The sequence below is a fragment of the Annulohypoxylon maeteangense genome (genome assembly GCF_022496945.1).
Source record: "Annulohypoxylon maeteangense strain CBS 123835 unplaced genomic scaffold GGS22scaffold_6, whole genome shotgun sequence".
Classification (NCBI taxonomy): Eukaryota; Fungi; Ascomycota; class Sordariomycetes; order Xylariales; family Hypoxylaceae; genus Annulohypoxylon; species Annulohypoxylon maeteangense.
Window position 1 is genome coordinate 626,279 of NW_025953253.1, and position 19,353 is coordinate 645,631.

Below are 19,353 nucleotides of genomic sequence, written 5' to 3' on the forward strand. Positions count from 1 at the left end.
GGAAGAATTTGTTCTCGTTCCTGTGGGAATGATCGTCGAGTTCAAAGAAACCGGACCTGGACCTGTAGGTACTCGACTCCCTGTAGACCCGACGGTAGTAGGTCCTGTGCCGTTTGATGATGGTAATGGAGGCCAAGGATTTCCAATGCTTGAAAGACCGGATATTCTAGTTGTTGAGGCCGAAGAAATAATTGTCGGGCGGGGCGTCAGGGATGTATAATTGGTCAGAGGGTAGGGGGCCGACGTTGTATTGTATTGCCCTGTTGATATACCGAGAGAAGGTGTTGCCGAGTTGAGACTAATGGTAGATGTGGCTCCAGAAGAGCTATTCGGTAAGAGAGCGGTACTTGAGTTTGGGACGCCAGTTGGACTCAACCATGTCAAGGTCGAGTTATTCATGGGAAAGGGAAATGTCCAAGAACTAGTGGATAAAGACGAACTGAGCAAGGGGGATTGAGTTACCTGGCTACCGCTTGGAACGACTGACGTCAATGTAGATAAACTTGAACTTCGGGGAGAGCTGTTGGACCGCCCTGTAGCTGAGATAGTCGAATTTGGCAAAGGGAATAGTGGTGATTGAGACGTCATGGTGCTGAAACCTCCTCTACCAGTCACGCTAGAAAGAGTACTTCTTGGTGTGCTTATCATGGTCGAGGGGGCAGTTTGACCCGTCGGGACACCTGTCGAGTTTGACAAAGTGAACGGGGGTTGGGAAGCTGAACTAGAGCTTGAAAGCGGGGGTGGTGTTGTGCCGGTGTGCCTGGTGCTGGTGATTTTCGATACGCTAGTCAGAAGGCTACTTGGTGTAGGAAATACTGATTGAGGTAATGAAGTACCGGTAATAGATTGATTAGTTGGAGAATAAGTTCCAGGTACATGACTTGATTGTGCCGAACCAGTGGACGCTGAAAAAGACATCGTTGAGCTGGAGATTGGATATAGCTTCGTAGAAGACGTTCTCGTTTCGGTAAGAGTATCCGATCCAACGATGCTACTGGATTTTATATTGGAGAGTGATGTTGTAGACGCAGAGAATGTAGAACTGTTTATTGGAAACGGTGTGATAAGGAAACTTGAGGTATAATTGAAGATACCTGAGGTCCGGCCTGTAGGCTCTATGTCACTTGTTGAGTTTGATGTAGAATAGGGGGGTTTGCTGAGTATCTCAGAGCTGCTCATTGTGACCGTGTGCGAAAATGATACGCTTTGGTATGGAATACTAGATGTAATCCCAACCGAACCAGCGCTAGAAGTACTATTCAACATAGGGAATGGCTGAAAAGTAGCAGACTCCGATGTTAACATAGAACTTCCCGTGAAAGGAGTTGGCAAGCTCGAGGAAGTTGTGATTGACTGTGAGCCGTTTCCCAATGAAATTGCGGATCTCAAGCTTGATATGGATGAGATTGAAGGGATAGTTTCGGATATAGAAGATATCGCGCTTTGCGATGATACAAGACTAGAGATTAAAACCGAAGAGGTGCTACTCCAGACTTCAGTTGAAGTGTATGGAACACTTCCAGTTACGGCAGCTGTACTAGAGCTCCCAAGCGTAGTCCCATTCTGAATGATAGTCACAGTCAACGAGATCCCTGAAGACATAGTAACTATTGTATCCATTTCACTTGTGCTCGCTCTAGAGACAGTGGTTGGAGCGACTGTATTTGTTCCGATGCTTACGCCAGGTGAGGTGCTCTGGGTCACCGACGGAGATTCACTTTGGTCTCCAGCCCCCCCACTGGTGCTCGATAGGCTACTCTGTATTAAAATTAGTTATCAGTAGCCATAGCCTTACTAAATAATGCTATCTACAAATTACTCATAGTTACAGTCTCTGCGCTTGTCAAGGATCGGGTATGATTACTTACCAAACTGGAGTTGGAGGTGATAGAAGAGAGTGAGGTGAGGTTCCCACTAGAAGCGCTCGGACTAATTGTCGATGTGACCAAAGTACCTGACTCTTTAGTACTAGTGGCCGTGCCAGCTGGAATACTTGTCTGAGTTTCGGTTACTGTCGACGATTTGCCACTGCTAATGGATGTAGGCGCCGAGAGAGAAATAGAAGTATTAGCCAGGGGCGACGACTCTGTGGTAGAGGTCAGAGACTCGCTCTTTGAATGTAACCCCGACGGAACTGAAACCATGTTAGAATAAGCATGATCAGTCTGAATATTAGTTGGAATACCTGAAGATATACTCAAGGTACTAGCTGAACTCGCAGTAAGACTGCTTTCAATTCCAACGGACGAAGTCGTACTAGAACTAGGCTGACCCAAGCTTGACGAGGAAGTTTTCGAAGTTGAAGGTGACTGGGGAGGAGGGCCATATCCTCCATATGAAGGAGTAGGATAATTATATGCGCCACGATCAGGCTGAAGCCCCCCAAAGAGCTCATAGTCAACTTGATGTAGGCTTTGAACATCCGATGAGGTGTGCGGAATCAGAGGGCTCCCCCCTTGGGTCATCGCTATAATTCCTGTGACATACGTAAGGAGGACGGTCGCCAACACCAGGTCAGCGAGAACCGAGGCTTTCATGATGTAGGGCTGAGTGTCTAGCGACGACGGGGAGCTCTACTAAGATGAATACTACAGATATTTTAAAGGATGACTAGTAGAATCTACCGGTACTCAAACACGACCCAAAATGAAAGTAACCGACCCCGGAGAGAAGTGATCGAGGCGGAAAATGACGAAGAGAAAAAAAAGAGAGGTAGAGAATAAAATATGATGAAGAAAAAGGCAAATCTTATTTTGTCCCCCTTCTACACAAACGTGATGAAGGAATAAAATGAAGGTAAGACTGTCGGTCTTGGATGGTAGAGGGAATGAATGGGCCGAGAGAAATAGATCAATTAAAGAAAAGGATAAGAAAAAGGAGGGGGAGAGCTCTGCATATCCATAGATGTTGGAGGAACTACTATGTAGGTTGACGCGTGGAAGCCCCTAATATGGTGAATTTTCGGTGCTTCTTCAAGGGAAGGCGCGTCACCACCAGGAGAGATTAGGTCAAGACAGCTTCTGATTTTGGCCGAGAAGAAGAGTAACACCCCCACTTTTGGGTATTAAGTGGACGAAGTACTCAAGTATACTACCTCGTTTTCTTTTTCTAGTATCCATTATACCTAGGTACTTATTCCAAGCTTCGATTTTCTCTTACGCCAGAAGCATTCTATCATAATGTACTTTCCATGTTGGCACCACTACTTACTTAGTTACCCGGGGCTGCGTGAGATGGTACAGAATCGACTCCCCCCCTCTCCTTTCTCTAAATTCCAATGCAGTCTTCCGCCATGGTACTCACAAATACATGGATGTATGTTACGGAGGCATCTACAGACCTACGAGTCAGATCTCCACGATTGCCAGATAATTGCTAGCACCAGGTATTGGGTATGTATCCTAGTCAATAACCTTGAAGCATGATTACATTTGGCCGGAGGATCTTTTATCTCGTAGTAGCATCCTAGTAGCAACCTAGCAAGTTAGATATAACCGTTAGATAGGCATCCATACCTAGCCTGTGGCCAGCATCTATATATCAAGGTATCGAGGCTTGGGCTAATCGAGCGAGCTTCGAGAGCTAGACATATGATACTGCTACAGGATTTCTTCTATAAGTCCTCCCGTTCGTTGGTTATATGGAATGGTTGATTGAGAAAATTATGGGATGATGGGCTATATAATTAAATGATGAGTACAGAGTTGCTCTTGTGTCATGTTGGTCCTTGAGTTCTAGTGACATCGTGTAATGATACCCCTTATTATCCATACCAATTTGGCAACCTGCAAAAATGAATACGGTAGGTATTCTTGATAAAGCACGGATGATAATTTCGTTATTAGGGGAAGCATCATGAATACGTGTACTACGGCTGCTTACACGGTACCTAGCACTGGAACGAGGCTGTATATACCCATCTGCGGTAAGCCTTGCCTGGTGACAGGTGCCAAATGCAGCTATCCGTTAGGTTAGATACTGATAGATTGCTCATTCGAGATCATATTGACGAAGCTCTTCACGTCTGGTCTTCAACAGAACGAAATATGAACAGGGATGCAAGTTGATTTTTACGAACTAGAGATTTACTCTCTTCTAATGGCGCATAAGAAATCAAGCGATGGTGTGATGGAAGATTGATTGGACGGGACATATGAGCCTCCCCAAATATTTATAACTGTTTAGCAGATTAATCGATTTATCCTGCCTGTGCGTATTATGATTGACAGCCTTGCTGCACCACCTCCCGCTGGTATTGTCTGAGTGGACATGTGAAGAGCAAACGTTCTGCTCTGTATTATCAGGGAATACTTTTTCCGGATACACACGTATTACAGCTGCGTATGGACGTGAACCATATGATATTGACATGTTTTAATTTAATTAATCGAGATTTTACAGTCTTCTATACACTAACCAATATACCAAGACAAGCTAATGGGAATTGGGGACAACATGCGCAAAATGGCGTCCTACAGGGTGAGACAGGAATTAACATATCGGCTATGATTTAAATATGAGTCTGGGAACGTGTCTGGGAACGTGTCTGGATAGAATCTCGGGGGAAATGCTTTAGGTCCGATAATGACTCGATATATTGTGATTCTTAGTGATTGGTGATGTCTAAATACCTAGAAAGTTGAGGTCCAGCTGTATCGTGAGCTTGGATCGCACGTATCCGGTAAATCTCCCCAGAATTTCCACCGGTCTAATAACCCTTGCCTGTGTCTAGGTCGCTATGTGGTGGCGAGTTTTACAAGCTCCCTCAAATCCTACCGTTGAGGTCTTACGAATATGACACGGTCGGTCTATACATTTATGTGCAGGATCTTTGGTCCACCTAATCTCGGGGACGTCGGTTTGGCATATCTCTTGCACAACCTTACTCGGCCTTCTTGGCAGTCTCTCGCAGGTTGCCGGCCGTGCCCTGGATCATCTGTGTCTTCCCTTGCTCAATGTCGGCAGCCCAGAGAGCAGCGCCCACTAATATTACGCATTAATAATGCCATGTTTACAAAGCTAGGATATAGGCCCTACCGGCGTTGGTGATCGTAAAGAATATTGATAAGACGGGTATCATCTCGAGAAGGGTCGCTACCGTCCCAAAGCTATAACACAAGGTCAACTCCGATTATCACCATAAATCGGGAACGAGATAAATCAGGAGTAGTCGCAGAACTGGCGGATTTGGAAAAATGTTGGTTGGATACGGACGAAACATCAGTCAGTAGCCCGATATTTTCGCCTATATAATGTAGGTGGTAGCGACTAATTTCGAATGAAAGTGAGTTGTACTTACGTGGTGTATGGGCTCGTGTACCGCTTAAGCCAATCCTGCTGTTGGGGCGAAGGCCATCCTTTTAGTTGAAAATACTATCACTCTCTAGAGTCAGTCATATGTAGTCTCATTAAGGCCCAACCTGAGCAAGGACGACACACCCGATCATGAACAACACTGCCCCTTGATCGACCTAGTAGAAACGTATGTAGTTAATTCATTTTGCGTGGTTAGACTAATACTCACCTTGAAAAAATAGAAAAATAATCGTGCCAATAACTATAAGGGTAGCTTTTCGTTAATACTATCTGACGGAGTGACGATGCGCGGCTACCGGTAGGTAGGCAGTACATAACATACCGGGGATAAAATTTAGGGGAAGATACATAACATATCTTATCAAAGCTTTCGGAGTAAATTTCGAAAAAGGGCTTTTAAGAATTTTACCCAATCTTGAAACAGGGTCATTGCCAGACTTTAATTGACGTCCTTCCTTGACGATATTAATGGCGTTTCTTGCGATAAGTGTACCATCGAAGGCATCAAGTAGAGCATCCCGTAAGAGAAAATTACGAGAGAATATGTTGATAATAATGGAGCTTTCGTTGAGTATGAGAAGAATGGTAGTGAAAATAGCCAAAGGGCCATTGATAAAGACAAGGATTGCAAGCTGCGGTACATAAGTAAAGAAGAGCATGGAGGCGAAGACACCTATGGTAAGCCCCAGAGTTGGCAAAATGCGAGAGGAGAATGGCTTCCATAGTGATTTGTGGGTTACAAAATAGATTATACCCCTAGATAGAAATAATTAGCGCCAGATGGCAGCATGAGGATTAAATGTTTAACTTAATACTTGAAGGGGTATAAGTAGGCTCGGCTCTTGGTCGCATCTGAAAGGAACTCTGTAGCTTTACAGTACTCTTCTTTCCTATGATGAATTAGTAAAGGCTAGGTATCCCTAGAGAGAATATTGAAGCATCGGGGTTTGTTTGAGCTGGGCATCGGCATACATGACTTCTTTAGCCTTGGCTGAGATGTTGCTGGTAAAGCCACCTGCCATCGTGCGGAAACTTGTTCGAGTCGCAAGGATTTTTATAAATAATCTGAGAAGTTTGATTGAATTTCTAATAAGTAAGTAACTGGGAAAGAAAGGATGATAATGGTTTTTATATACCTACTTAATATTTAGCAAGAAATGAATTATAATCTGAATAGTTACTTACCAATAACGAATAAGTGTTGTCGTCATAAAAGGTTCGTACATTTACGTAAATTACTTAGGTACATATGCTTCCTTTTTAAGTTAGTATCAATATAAGCATTTAAGCACATACTTCAAGGTTAAATACTTAAATATATATTTGCGAAAACTTTATATATATGACGGCGGACCATAAGAACAAATCCGCTAACCCGCCAATTCAATTAATGTATTAAAATGTATACAGTATAATACAGTATATGAACGTACAGTTTGATACATATTCCGCACAGTGCCCTGAATCTTACAGGGGATTATAGCGCTATCGGGCGCTGAAAACCCCCATAACTTATGGGCCTTATAGCGCATAGCCTTTTTACATAGGTACCTTGTGATTTGGATACACTTATACGCTTCAATATTAGATCACTCGCAAATATAGTAGGTTTATTCAAAAGCGCTTCAAAAGGCCTTTCTATTTATATAAGTTTAATTCATTGTAAACTAATATTCATACGTTGAGTTTCAATTAAACCTTTTATAATACGCGCTGTTGACATCTATCCGATGAGGCTCGAGGTCACGTGATACCCCTCGTTTTGAACTATTACGCGTGTATCTTTATTTACTTACCTACTAGGTACTCACCTATTACGCATTCAACTGAATCGAATTGATCGATTGAATCAGAGCAGTCAATTGATTTAATTCGTTTCGAAAAGGTTGAAATATTCCAAAGTTAATAATAGCCTAGAAAGGCTTTAGCGCTAGCTTTAGGGCTTTTTACATAGGTAGGTACCTAAAAAGCCACCTATAAGTTACAAGGAGCTGATGCGCTATAAAGCCTGTAAATTACAGGGCGCTGAAAGCCCTGTAGCGCTATGACCCACTGTAAGATTCATGGCACTGTGTGGAATATGTATTAAACTGTACGTTTATATACTGTATTATATTATGTATATTCTAATATATTAATTAAATTGGCGGGTTGGCGGATTTGTTCTTATGGACTGTCGTCGACGGGATGTATTAAGTATTATCATTTTACAGTCCGGTTAACTTTAATAATTTATTAAGCAGGTCGAGCACGAGGCTAAAAAGATGCCATCAAATTTGTGTTCGTCATAAAATACATAAAATTAACTACACAGGGTATAACAATCCTCATTAATAATTTATAATCTCAGGGCCGATCCGTGAATATCGGCACACAAGGCATGTTTTTACACCTCTTTCTAGATGATAGTCCTCTTTCCAAGAAGCGAGAAAGAAGAGGAAAGGCCTCAAAAGAGATATTAAACAGTCTCGGAGGCCTACCAGCTTGGCAGTCCTGTCCCTGATCCCCTCACCTTGTTTCCTCATGCTTTCCCAGACCGTAACCTGTGTTTATAACGAAGTCATGCCACTATATAACCCCAACGCCGATGGTGTTATGAAGAATATCATGTGAATGAAAATCCTATTGCCTGTCTTGATTCTCAGGCTCCCCCGATGTCTGCCTAGACCGAGATTGGAATCCAGCCCTCAAGGTATTCCTTAATGCACCGAACCAAGCCTCCTGATGTGAGTGGTGTGGGGATACTGGAATGCCCTGTTCTACATCCTGGTCGTCTGCTTGCTCCAATGGAGCATCAGGAGACGAAGAACTGGTTGCCTGTACTTCGAGGTCGTCGTCACTATCGTCCTGGTAGGGCTCATACCGTGGGCTGGATGACACCCCACGGGCTAGAGAACGGACAACGTCGCCCTTGCAGATAGGGCACGTTCGTCGCCGCGTTATTAACCACGGCGTTCTACACTGTTAGTCAGCGATATACATCCCCGAGATCTACGATGATAAACTTACATGCAGTCTACATGGAATTCGTGGCCGCAAGGCAAACTCATGACTTGGCTGACACCATCCACATACTCCTCTAGGCACACCACACACTCGACTTGTCTACCCATATACTTCTTCCACTCACTCGAAGGATGCGTGCTGCGTTTCTCGTGTTCTGCGCGTGATGAGGACCTATGTAGGGATAACGAGGACTCGATCTGTAGAAGGTCACCAGCTGACGGCACGCCGGTTATAGTTCGCGAACGTGGCCTGGACCTCGACGGGCCGTGCTGGCTTTGAAGCAACGGCGTTGTTGGGGACGAACTAGTTGGAGAAGGTACTCTGGATGTACGGCTTGGTGTAGATGCTACGGTATGATAAGTGCGAACCGGGAGTCGCTCAACTACAGACTTGGGGGCTCTCCATCTTCTTCGCCGAATACGCGCTCGTAAAATGAGTAAAGCGTACACTACAGTGAGGGTGATAAGCGGACTAATCACTAGGACTAAGAGAGTATCGAAAAAAGGACTGGCACCGCTAGAGGGAGTGATGACGACCCAAAGACCCTCCCGTCCATCAAAAGGGGAGGGAACTCCCAAGCCGGAAACTGGTTTCCCACCGTTGGTTACGTCGATTGGCTTAGGCTGAGCCTCAACCTTGGTGAAGTCTACTTCATCATCCCCGAATATCTTAGAAATGAGGCCCCCGTTACTTGAGGCTGGCATATTCCCTTTATTCGACCCGATAGCGTTGGACCCCTTGGTAGGCATATGACCCGCAGCATATTCTCCGCTATTGGGGGTGACTCTGCCACCCTTGGTATTCCGTCTTTTGTTTTCCGGAGTCCCAACATCCGAAATTTGATCGGATCTTGCATTTGGCCAAGAAAACTTTTCGTTGCCGTCAAGCGGCTCCTGCAAACCATCGTTTTGGTCGGAAGATCCCAATAGATCCGGATCTCGCCAGTCCTCCACACCTATCTGGAAATTGTCCTCGGGAATCTTTTTAGTCTTAAGCCTCGAAGCTCCGTTTACCCTAGCCTTTGCAGCACGCTCTAGACTGTTCTTGATCGCCCTGTCTTTCTCATCAGAAAAGTCCTCGACAAGCACCCAGTCAAGTTGACCACTGCTGGGCGGGCGGCTTCCACTAGTAGCCGAGCTCGAGCTAGAAGTAGAGCCCCAACTGAAGATTTTGGGGAGCCAGCTTAACGATGAATCTGAAGGCTCGGCGCTTGATGATGGATGCTTATTGGGTACAGGTGATTTGTTATTGGATTTCGAGGGAAATTTTAGAGGTTGAGCCGGCACGGCTGCATTTCTCGCTTTCCTGTTCTTCCGGGCTTTGTCGGACTGCTGAACTTTCAAGGAAGGCTTACCGCTCTCGTCGATGATATCTTCAATGAAACTTCCAGGCTGCATCATAAGTGAGAGTAGATACGCAGTTGTGCGGGACGTAAAGATGGAAGGGATGGTAACATTAGAAGTGTCCCCATGGGCGTACATCTGTATTAGCGGACCACCTCTTTGGTTATCGCCAACGATGAGGGCAATTGCACCTCGTCGTTGAGCCCACTTCACTTTCTCAAGAAAACCACAACCACCGCGACTCAGCAGAACTATCTTGCCAGCAATCTCAGCTCCCTCCTGTATGGACTGAATATCGGCATGGTTGGAGCTAGAAGATCCTAAAACGTCGATCTGGGATTTCGTCGGCGGATCAAAGTTCTGGTGGAGGTAGTCATCGGTGCCGTCATTGACTGGCTTCGTCTTGGATTTAGGCTCGAGGTCGGTGGGGGAGGTTCGGTCGACTAGGGGACCTCTAGAGTCTGTCCGTTTCTGGTTTTTGCTCTTGCCTACAGCAATAACGGATTTAAATTTCTGCTGGCTTTCTTTCTTAGATGGTTTCAAAACGGCATTCGAGGTACCATCATCCCAGCCGGGAACGTCGCTGCAGCCCAATTCGCCTTCGCCCTCACCGTCTTGCGTGGACTCTTCGGTGAAGCCACTACCAATCCATAGCTGTCCGTTTAAACCCTTGCTCGGCAGCGGAGATCCAAAAGCAGCGGGTCTTGCTGCGAAAGAGGTGCTATTGTCATCGGCTATGGTTATGACGGCATTAGGCGGGAAGAGCGTGAATGGGGTCGAAAAAGAAAAGAAGGACCTGAAGCCGAGCCTCTGTGCTGATCGTGGGGAAGATATTACAGACGCAGGGCGACTGGACGATGTCATCGCTCGGCATAGGAGGAAGAGACAGGCAGCGAAGAAGAGGACGAGGATGGCGATTCTAGGCGGTCGCATGTTTGCGAATATGGTGTGGGCCGAGAGCGAGGGGTTATGGACGAGAGCGTAGGATAGAGAGCTCGTCAACGTAGCTGGCAATTCAGCTGGTCGACAGCGTAGGCGACCATTCGTAGTAGAAGTAAAAGAGTGTATTAATAGAAGTAGAAGTAGAATTAATAGAAGCTAGAACGGTTGGATAGAAATATGAAGTACGAGGTATTTGAGATGACTCTCTTAAGTTTCGGTTGCGAATAGAATAATAAGGCGGGGTGAAGATAGAGAGTAACAAGTCGACAGCTAGAAAAGGGATGGATAAAAGAAAGATCTATAAGCTGTTACTGTCCCCTTTTTTTTAATAAAAGGGGTGAGAAAAAAGACGAGACGAGACGACAGAAGGTTCTTTAGACGTAAGAGGCTGAGTTGGGCTGGTCGGCAACGATGACGGCGATAGTAATAATGTAGAAAAAAGGATAGAATACTAGCACATTGCGAGAGTCGAGGACATCTTATGCCCGAGCTCCGACGATTCCAACTTTAGTACCTACATGTATGTCGTAACGAACATACCTAGGTACCTAGGTAGACCAGGTACAATACATATGTAGCATACTAGGTACCTAGGTATGTACATAATAAATCAATACTTGCTGGAGTTTACGGAGTTCTTAATCCGGTTAAAGTGTAATGTTATGTAATCACGCTGTATCTATGGTCCGAACAATTGCTGGTAAACTATATACATATGTACATCTTGCCCCATACAAAGATAGGTAAGAAATCAAGTAAAGTACCGCAGTTTAAATTTTTGATGATTACATTCAATGAATAACCATTAAGAAACATAATCGAACAAGTTTTATTGCACGGTGCTGGTAGCTGGAACTTGTTAAGATTAACTTAAATCGACTGAACTGATGGAACGGGCTACTATTTTCAACTTTCAATCTTGCAACCAAAACTGCTTAGCAGTTCCAAAAAAAATTGATCAGGTCGAGACCTTTTCATTGGACCTAATTGCAAATATTGAAAGGTGTAAGTGGTGTTTGAGTACGTTCTATAGCGCGTTCGAATCAGTGTTAAGCTTATTTTGCGTACAACGCGCGAAACTGCTCCGAAAATAATCGGATCTAATACAAATTTCATGTATTTATTAATATATATTTGATGTAAAAACGATTCCGTAACTTCACTCGATAGAAACGCTAGTCCTGCCGTATCGCGTTGTTATTATTTCAATCTACTATTTTTAAACGAAACATTTAATACGCTTTAAGATGCGAAAATACCGAAGTAATTTCATATTTGGTTTCGTACTTGTTGTAATAACATTTTGCGAGAGATGACGCCTTTCGCTACCACTCAGAATCATTTTTAAAGCTGACAGTACCATCCTTATTAACCACCTTTCCGCGGTCCCATTCCCGTAAACCACCGACTGTAGCCCATTGCACATCTGCCTCGTCCTTCTGGTCGCCTTTCTTCCATTTCTTAACCTGTTCTTCAGTAAAGCCTGCGGAAAGGAGTCTTTCCTCTCCTCTTTGGTTCCATTTCTGGCGGTCACGAAACGCCTCGACTGCATGACTCCATTCGTCATCTTCCTGCCGTTGATCTTCCGCTTCGGGTGTAATGTCCTTCCTCGGATCGTAGTCAGGTGCGAAACGATTATCTATCCCAGACGTGGTGGCATTGGCACCACGTCCCCTCCGTCGGACGACAGGTGCTTTAGCTGGTACAGGGCCAATAGTCTCCTCTGATGAACCGGAGTCAGATGAATCTGCGGACGGAGAAGATTGGTGCTGCGAGTGTTTTGCGACACTGGAGTCGCGATGACTATTTTGACGGGATGAGCGACCTCGGCGCCTGCGCTTCGGGGTAGTAGATGAAGATGAGCTATCATATTGGCTCTCTTCTCGATGGCGAGCATAGCGTGGAACTCCAACACGATCCTTTCGATCCTTGTGACCATTATCCTTTTTGGCATTCATCTCATCCGTTATTGTAGAGCTCCTATGTCGTCGGCGAGAGTTTTTGATTCCATCGCCAGACTTTGCTGTACCTGAAGCATTACTAGTTGGTGTAATAGACCTTCCAGCCTTCTCAGTCCTACGCTTCTTAGGCGATCCACCAAGAATGGCCGCAATGTCACCTAGCATACGTTTCCTAGTGTCGCTAGGTCCTGGCTTAGCCTTCCGTAATTTGCGCTCCTCTTCATTTCGTTTCTTCGCTTCTGCAACTTCTAGATCGTGAAGTTTGGCCTGGGATTCGGCATTCTCTTTAGCTTGGAGCGCGCGATTGTGATGGTTGGTGCCGCGAATGATATTGTTGAGAAAGCGAGTGTTGGGCTTAGGTTGATTTGCGGGACGTCTGGAGAAAACAGGAATCAGAATGGAGGAATTCAGTTATGAATAGATAGATGCTTACTTGGTAGATTTAAAGGCATCAAGACCGATTGTTGAGTATTTGATAGAGCAATCATTTGCTTCCTTGACCAACAAGTCGGCAACTTGGTCGTCCATAGGAACGCCGTTATCGTCAAAAGGCATATTTAAATGAATGGGAAATAAAAATGAAAGACGGAGAAGGAGTACGGAGCATAACAATGTAGAGGTGGAGATTTAAAGACAGGTAGATAATCGATTAACTCGACGAACACAGCGGGGTGTAAGTTAGGTAGGTACTTACCCACCTGGCACACACGCATACATGTGTACCTAGCTTTAATAATGTTCTACCTAGTACAGTTGTGGGGTTAATGATCCAGCATTTACTACGTAATTAGTACCTTAAAAAAAGTTATGAAATATTAATAATACTATATATGTAGAGTAACAAAGCTAAAAATCTGCCTTCGCATGATTGTGTACCCAGGTACATTGGGAATACCTACATAAGTAGGTACTGGGTAGGTAGGATTACCTAGTATACATATGTCCTAGGTAGGTACCTATGTAAGTATGTACCTTGTACGTTATCAATTATCGATTAGTGGAATCTTGTCTTAGTACTGTACTTACAAGGTATCTAAGTGGGTACCTGCATTTAGGTAAGTACTGGATACCTAGTACCCCAGCTTTTCCATTCTCGGATTAACGAAAGTAAATATAAACATTCATTCAAACCACCAACTCAGATTTCAGTTAATAATTATCTTCAACATCCGATATTAGTCGTCGAAAGACCCGTTTTATGCACATCTCATCAGAAGATCCCGACCATTTCATATAGTGCAACACGCGACAACTTAATCTGTAATGGCGCCTCCTACGCCACAGAGCGTCCTGGCTAAGTTACGATCACTTACTACCACCCAGGAGATCACCATTTTGAAGCTCAGTGAACCTATCTCCGTCGCAGTCACGCAACTACATGATCACCATCAGCGAACTTCAGATATCTCTACATCATCCCTTGACGTCACTACGCCCTCTTCTCTCGAGGCCGACTTGACGCACTATCGGGAGCTGTTTGCCAAGCTTCGTTTCAGTTATGTAGAGCAAGTTACTAAGGAGAAATTCATTCGTGCCATCGTAGGCGATCCACCTCTTATCGTCAGTTCCCAGGAAAATCTGGATCTCGAAAAGGAAAACTTAGAAGCAAAGGCCACGCTGAAGGCATTAAAGACAGAGGTCTCAGACATGGTCACGGAGCTCGAAGAGAAAGCCAAAGATCTAAGTAGGATGTATGAGAAAGTGCAGGTCGAGACCATCAGATTGGAGGAGCTTCCCGGCAAGATTGATGAGCTTGAAAATGCGGTTGCAAAGTTCAAGAAGACCCAAGCAGTAGGATGTAATCCAAACCCGGAATTAAATTTGCCCTTGACCAAGACTTTGGACTTAGTTAAGTCAAGGAAGAAGAGGGAGTCCGAGTTAGATAAACAGTTAGAACAACTCCAGAGTCAGGTTCCGAGGAAAAAGAAGGAATTGGATCGGTTACACGCCGAGCTACAGCCCCTCGAGACAAGGAAGCAGAACAGCATGGCTGCCGCAAGAGAGGCCAGAAGGCGGAAAGAGGCAGCGCTCGGTGGTGTTGAGGATGACCTTGAGGAAAGAGGCCGCTGGTTCAGGGCAGCCGAAGCCGGTTTAAATGAGATATTAGAGATCCGTGGTTAGATGATATCATTATTCGACATTCGGGCAGGTGTTATGTCAGGCGTTTCTAAGGTCTTGGCCTAGGTAATCTACCTTGGTAGGCATGGAGGGAAGCTTGTCAGAGGGTACCGTACATCTCGAGCCGCAATTATACAGGCTAATCACGAATAACGAACCTCTTCCAACAATCTTAGCAGCATCTTTTGCTACAATGTCTTCACTGCACAGAGTCTGGTTGAGATAACATCAATAATTTCCGCAACGGACCTATCTAGCTAAGGGAGTGGACACACTCTGTGGTGTTAATCAAAATAAGAGAGAGAAGAGGAAGGTATACAATGCCCATAGACTCTAACAAGCTTTTATACTGCTGTCAAGCTTAACATTCAAATTCTCAGCTATTTAGGCGCAGAGCTCATCTTTGCAGTGCACCTCATGTCTTAAGCTTATAAGTGCTTAGACAAATTAGCGATCAGCTTCTATAAGATCCGCAACCTATATTAAATTAATTCAAAGTCTCCCGTATCACTAAAATTTATCTTACCTTTTCAGCGATAGCGTACACAGTCTGGCACGTGTTAGCTCCCGGTAAGGTGGGCATGATACTGGCGTCCACAACCCTGAGATTTTTCACGCCATAAACCTTTAGGCTCTCGTCGACAACGCCACCTAACTCCCTCGGCATCATGGCACACGTTCCTGAAGGGTGGAATTCGGAGGGACTAAGGTTTTCGGCCAGAAAGCCGGCCAGGTCTTCTGGCTCGTTGACATAGTCGGGTGGCTGTACTTGTCGAGGGATCAGCTCCTTCAGTCGTGTCTCAAAGAAATATCGCTTGGTGAATCGAAGAAACTCGACCATCTAAATTATCGAAACATGAAGTATCAGCTTCTTTCTTTTTTCTCCTTTTTTTTGTATTGGGAGGGGCAGGGAGTAATATATCAGATATATATTTAGTCGGTAAGATACAATCGTTTCACTCACTGCTATAACGTTAGCTTATGGAAATTTAGAGATCGTTCGAAAGATAACCCTTGTCGACTTTCGCCCAAATATATCTTTATACGTACCTATATCAAGATCAACCGGGTTACTGAGCGCTCGATAATCTACGATAGGTTCCGTATTGAAAGGGTCGGTTGTGTTAATGTTTACGGTGCCCCGGCTAAGTGGATGTAAGTCTATCAGAGAGCCCGATGATCCCCCTCCAGATAAAACGTGGTTACTATAACGTATCATGTCAGTAACTGTCGCAGCCTATGAAGGCTTTGGGTCTATCTTATAAGTTCGATATGCCTCAAAGTCTCCTAATTTGGGTACTAAGTACAGTACTGACTAGAACGCCGTATTCGTGGAACGAATGGAAGCCGCCATGTTTTTCATCTGCGCACTGTAGCCTAGATATGATATTAGATATAAAGCTTCTCCATTTCTAAAATTATTTTCATAGAGGGTTTGTGTTAAGTAGTGAGTGCTTGTCTGACATACCAGCAATTACAGTCTCGTCGGTATCTGCAGGTAACTGAGCTCCATGATCCTGGTTTTCTAATTTGGATGCTATGCTCTCAAATCTCTCTGGCGAAATCACTGGCATGCCCAGCCATGCCGCGGCATTACCTAATCCCATGGAGTACGGACCTTAGATGTCAAGTGTTAACGCCAATTGAACTCGGGTATCTCTCGAGATGATAGCGCAATTCCAGACTTACCCGTCTTATTAGTCCTCCAGAGCTCTTGTGCCCAGTCAGTAAAATTCGGATTGCCGAACATATCCAGCGGGCTTGGATGAGTTGTGAAATTTGCAACTGTAATACTGACCCATTAGATTTCTCTGTGCCCTTACTTCGTACTAAGGTATGGTCTTTGGGGATTTTCGGTTTGGTGGAACAGCAGAGAAGGCTACTTACGCAATATACTCATAAACACCATCGGATGGTCCTGGAAATTTTGGCCAACACCAGGTAAGTCAACGCTCGTATTTAGGCCCGCAGATTGGAGCAGCTTTCGAGGCCCGATACCGCTAAGTTGTAAGATCTGCGGAGAATGAATCGCACCAGCGGACAGGATCACCTCGCGATTCGCCTTGACAGTTTTTTGAATCGTAGCATTCCCAATCTTCTGCCAGAAATTTACCCCAGTGGCCGTCCCATCATTAAGAAGAACCTTTGTCACGTGTGACTTCGTGACAATATCGTGGTTTGTTCTGTTAATCCCATCAAAATGTCCAGTCCTAGCATATGATCTAAATTAACATTAGAGGAAGAATTATTACATCTTCATGGTGCATATTTAATATCTACCTTTGAACCTGTTTAGGGTCCACTGCGGTATCTATAGTCAGTATATCCTCTTTGGGGGACGAGTTTTAAGCGCAAGACAACGTAGACAGGGGGGGAGGGGAAGAGGGAGGAATTTTCGACATTACTTACTGAAAGTTGGGAACCAGTACACGCCCGCCTTTCCTGCACCGCTATCAGGGGGAAATTCAACCCCGGGTATGTCTTTAAAAGCCTCGATTTGCGTGGCTTCGTATATATGTTAACGTCTGGCCCTTCTAAAGTTGAAATAAATAAATAAATAAATAGAAGAGCCAAGGAACGCACTTAACCCAGGCCATTGGAAGAAAGGCCATCCTGCATATACTCCAGAGTTGTTACCCCAGTATGAGGCATCGTAAGTAATATTCATAAGCTCTGCCACGGCTGGGTCAGGAGGCACAAAATTCAATGCCTAGTTCATTAGTGGCAACATAGTCGAAGAGGGAGGGGGTATAGTGATACCTTCTTCATATATGGTAGCAAGCCATCCCAAGACCAAGAAGAATCATTGCCGAAAAAGCCACCCCATCGGTCATAATCCTCCGATGTCCCTCGTACAGTCATCATAGCATTAATAGCTGAGCTACCGCCAACCAGGTTTCCAGCGAGAACGGCTGTGCTCCGGTTCTTCAAGTTTACCTGAGGAACAGAATTGATCTGGTATGACCACGTTGGGCCCATAGCCGCAGTACCAGAGTAGACCTGCCTAATCCTAGGGGAATCAACTTCAATTGAGTTATCAGCGATCTGTACAAGGAAGGGGGAGGAGAGAGGGGTTCTCGATTGAAAAATATCAAACCTATATCCCCATTTTCCACCACAAGAACAGTAGCTGAGGGTGATTAATCAGCTTTTATCCATTGCAGAACATTAAGATCTCCGAACTTACATTTGCCATCTGTTGTTAACCTATCAGCTATAGTCAAACCGGCTGTTCCTGCTCCAACAATTACATAGTCGTACGATGACCGCACTTGTGACGGGCCATTTAAAAACCTGAGCTGGGGCTTCGGGTCGTGACGTGCATAGGTAAAAGGTTTAGTTCCTGTAAATAGTAAACTTGCAAAAACCCCAAATTTTGTGATATAAGCCAAAGACATCTTATAACCTTAGGTTCGACAATATCTCAAAGGATACTTATAGTGTAGAGGAATACTCAGGCCTTTCCCACGATGGGGGTGGTCCCCCTTTAAGTATTCTATGCATTAGTGGATGATTACCTGGGTATATGTTGACTCTCCGTTAAAATGATTCGTATCATATGGATGGAATTCGATGTATACCTAGGTATGTAGCAATGTATCCTTCTGGGGAATCATCGAAATATGAGCTACCTAGTAATTTGGAAGTGAAAACTCTTAGCCCGTGGCATGGGTCTACGTTTCCTTGTCGGCTACCTATCTATTTAGGTGAGTATGTATTGTATTAATAACTATTATATATTAGGTCTTGTCAAGCCCGTAAATCTCAATACCCCGGCATATCTGGTTGAATTGGCAGGTGTCCTTGGATTCGGACGCGGTATGCATAGGTACATATATTTCATTTCCAGAGCAGAGGAGATTGCGGTTGTCAATCGAGTATATGCCCCCGCGACACCATCAGGTACCAAGTAATTAGATAAATATGTGTCAATCTTCCGGGGGGTGATTTCAGGTAGAATTAGCCGTCATATAGCAATGCGCTATGTATAGAAGGTGTAATATAAACGATTCCCTGGGGTTAACCCCTTCCTTTTCTCCTCCCTTTTTCCCTCCTTTTCCCCCTTCTCCACTTTCCCTTCTTTTCCCTTTCTTCCTTGGTAATGCTCATCAAGATGGATTCATACTAGGTACTTATGCAAAAAAAATTTTTATCCGTCCGAAGGACATTATTACAAGATAAAATCTTTTCCCACTTACATTTTAACTAAACTAAAGGGAGTTTTGTTTCTAAAAGAAAGTATTAATTAATAAGCTTCATGGGCAAGATTTCGTATAATTTTATAAGCGTTTCATTATTAATTTTATATAAATACAGAAGAACTGATTTAATACATCATTAATTTGTAATTATAACAATGAAAAGTAAACCTACCATCTTTGACAAAATAGGGACTAACATTGCCCAAGATATTTAGCATTGACGCAAAATAATCACGCAAGAATATTAAAATATTAGAAACCACATACCTATGTACCTATGTACCTAGGTACCTGGTAGAATCCTCATTATTTACATGACAAACAAGAACCAGTCTATAAACACGTACATGTAAGTACCTAATAGGTAGGTAAGTAGGTAGGTTAGGAAACTTGACTTACCTAACCTACTAGGTAGTAGCAAGTATGTACACAAGTTGTGAAAGACTTTTGTGAGTTTGTCAGGAC

General features: G+C 44.2%; 5 protein-coding genes across 5 annotated transcripts; 1 reads left to right on the forward strand and 4 right to left on the reverse strand.

Moving 5' to 3' along the window:
- Positions 1-4,557: 4,557 nt before the first annotated feature.
- Positions 4,558-6,499, reverse strand: GGS22DRAFT_159835 (uncharacterized protein). Its single transcript, XM_047960841.1, has 9 exons — positions 6,457-6,499; positions 6,289-6,402; positions 6,132-6,206; positions 5,639-6,072; positions 5,525-5,557; positions 5,440-5,471; positions 5,300-5,373; positions 5,038-5,108; positions 4,558-4,983 (listed from the first exon to the last, which is right to left on the reverse strand). Exons 2-9 carry the CDS (start codon positions 6,336-6,338, stop codon positions 4,883-4,885), a joined length of 870 nt encoding a protein of 289 aa, XP_047819912.1. The 5' UTR covers positions 6,339-6,402; positions 6,457-6,499; the 3' UTR covers positions 4,558-4,882.
- Positions 6,500-7,573: 1,074 nt separating this feature from the next.
- On the reverse strand, positions 7,574-11,039 carry GGS22DRAFT_159836 (uncharacterized protein). Its single transcript, XM_047960842.1, has 2 exons — positions 8,326-11,039; positions 7,574-8,272 (listed from the first exon to the last, which is right to left on the reverse strand). Exons 1-2 carry the CDS (start codon positions 10,596-10,598, stop codon positions 7,939-7,941), a joined length of 2,607 nt encoding a protein of 868 aa, XP_047819913.1. The 5' UTR covers positions 10,599-11,039; the 3' UTR covers positions 7,574-7,938.
- Positions 11,040-11,789: 750 nt separating this feature from the next.
- On the reverse strand, positions 11,790-13,216 carry GGS22DRAFT_123814 (uncharacterized protein). Its single transcript, XM_047958291.1, has 2 exons — positions 13,002-13,216; positions 11,790-12,944 (listed from the first exon to the last, which is right to left on the reverse strand). The coding sequence occupies exons 1-2, from the start codon at positions 13,121-13,123 to the stop codon at positions 11,933-11,935; spliced, it is 1,134 nt and encodes a 377-aa protein (XP_047819914.1). The 5' UTR covers positions 13,124-13,216; the 3' UTR covers positions 11,790-11,932.
- Positions 13,217-13,705: 489 nt separating this feature from the next.
- GGS22DRAFT_159839 (uncharacterized protein) lies at positions 13,706-15,043 on the forward strand. The gene has a single exon (XM_047960843.1). It carries the CDS (start codon positions 13,832-13,834, stop codon positions 14,687-14,689), a length of 858 nt encoding a protein of 285 aa, XP_047819915.1. The 5' UTR covers positions 13,706-13,831; the 3' UTR covers positions 14,690-15,043.
- A 90-nt stretch (positions 15,044-15,133) lies between these two features.
- On the reverse strand, positions 15,134-18,084 carry GGS22DRAFT_187314 (putative GMC oxidoreductase; the record flags this gene model as incomplete). Its single annotated transcript, XM_047964572.1, has 14 exons — positions 15,134-15,163; positions 15,213-15,527; positions 15,636-15,649; positions 15,737-15,891; positions 16,003-16,063; positions 16,155-16,304; positions 16,376-16,471; positions 16,574-16,908; positions 16,967-16,988; positions 17,096-17,191; positions 17,270-17,396; positions 17,447-17,709; positions 17,784-17,816; positions 17,874-18,084. The coding sequence occupies 14 exons, from the start codon at positions 18,082-18,084 to the stop codon at positions 15,134-15,136; spliced, it is 1,908 nt and encodes a 635-aa protein (XP_047819916.1).
- Between the last annotated feature and the right edge of the window lie 1,269 nt (positions 18,085-19,353).

Excerpts from the sequence above, each read along its gene's own strand:
- GGS22DRAFT_159836 (XM_047960842.1), bottom strand. The coding sequence starts at position 10,598 with ATGCGACCGCCTAGAATCGCCATCCTCGTCCTCTTCTTCGCTGCCTGT. Across the intron at positions 8,273-8,325 it reads GAATTCCATGTAGACTGCAT|AACGCCGTGGTTAATAACGC; the intron begins GTAAGTTTATCA and ends CTAACAGTGTAG.
- GGS22DRAFT_159839 (XM_047960843.1), top strand. The coding sequence starts at position 13,832 with ATGGCGCCTCCTACGCCACAGAGCGTCCTGGCTAAGTTACGATCACTT.
- GGS22DRAFT_159835 (XM_047960841.1), bottom strand. The coding sequence starts at position 6,338 with ATGGCAGGTGGCTTTACCAGCAACATCTCAGCCAAGGCTAAAGAAGTC. Across the intron at positions 6,073-6,131 it reads GCCTACTTATACCCCTTCAA|GGGTATAATCTATTTTGTAA; the intron begins GTATTAAGTTAA and ends ATTTCTATCTAG. Across the intron at positions 5,472-5,524 it reads TATTTTTCTATTTTTTCAAG|GTCGATCAAGGGGCAGTGTT; the intron begins GTGAGTATTAGT and ends CGTTTCTACTAG.
- GGS22DRAFT_123814 (XM_047958291.1), bottom strand. The coding sequence starts at position 13,123 with ATGCCTTTTGACGATAACGGCGTTCCTATGGACGACCAAGTTGCCGAC. Across the intron at positions 12,945-13,001 it reads GATGCCTTTAAATCTACCAA|ACGTCCCGCAAATCAACCTA; the intron begins GTAAGCATCTAT and ends TGTTTTCTCCAG.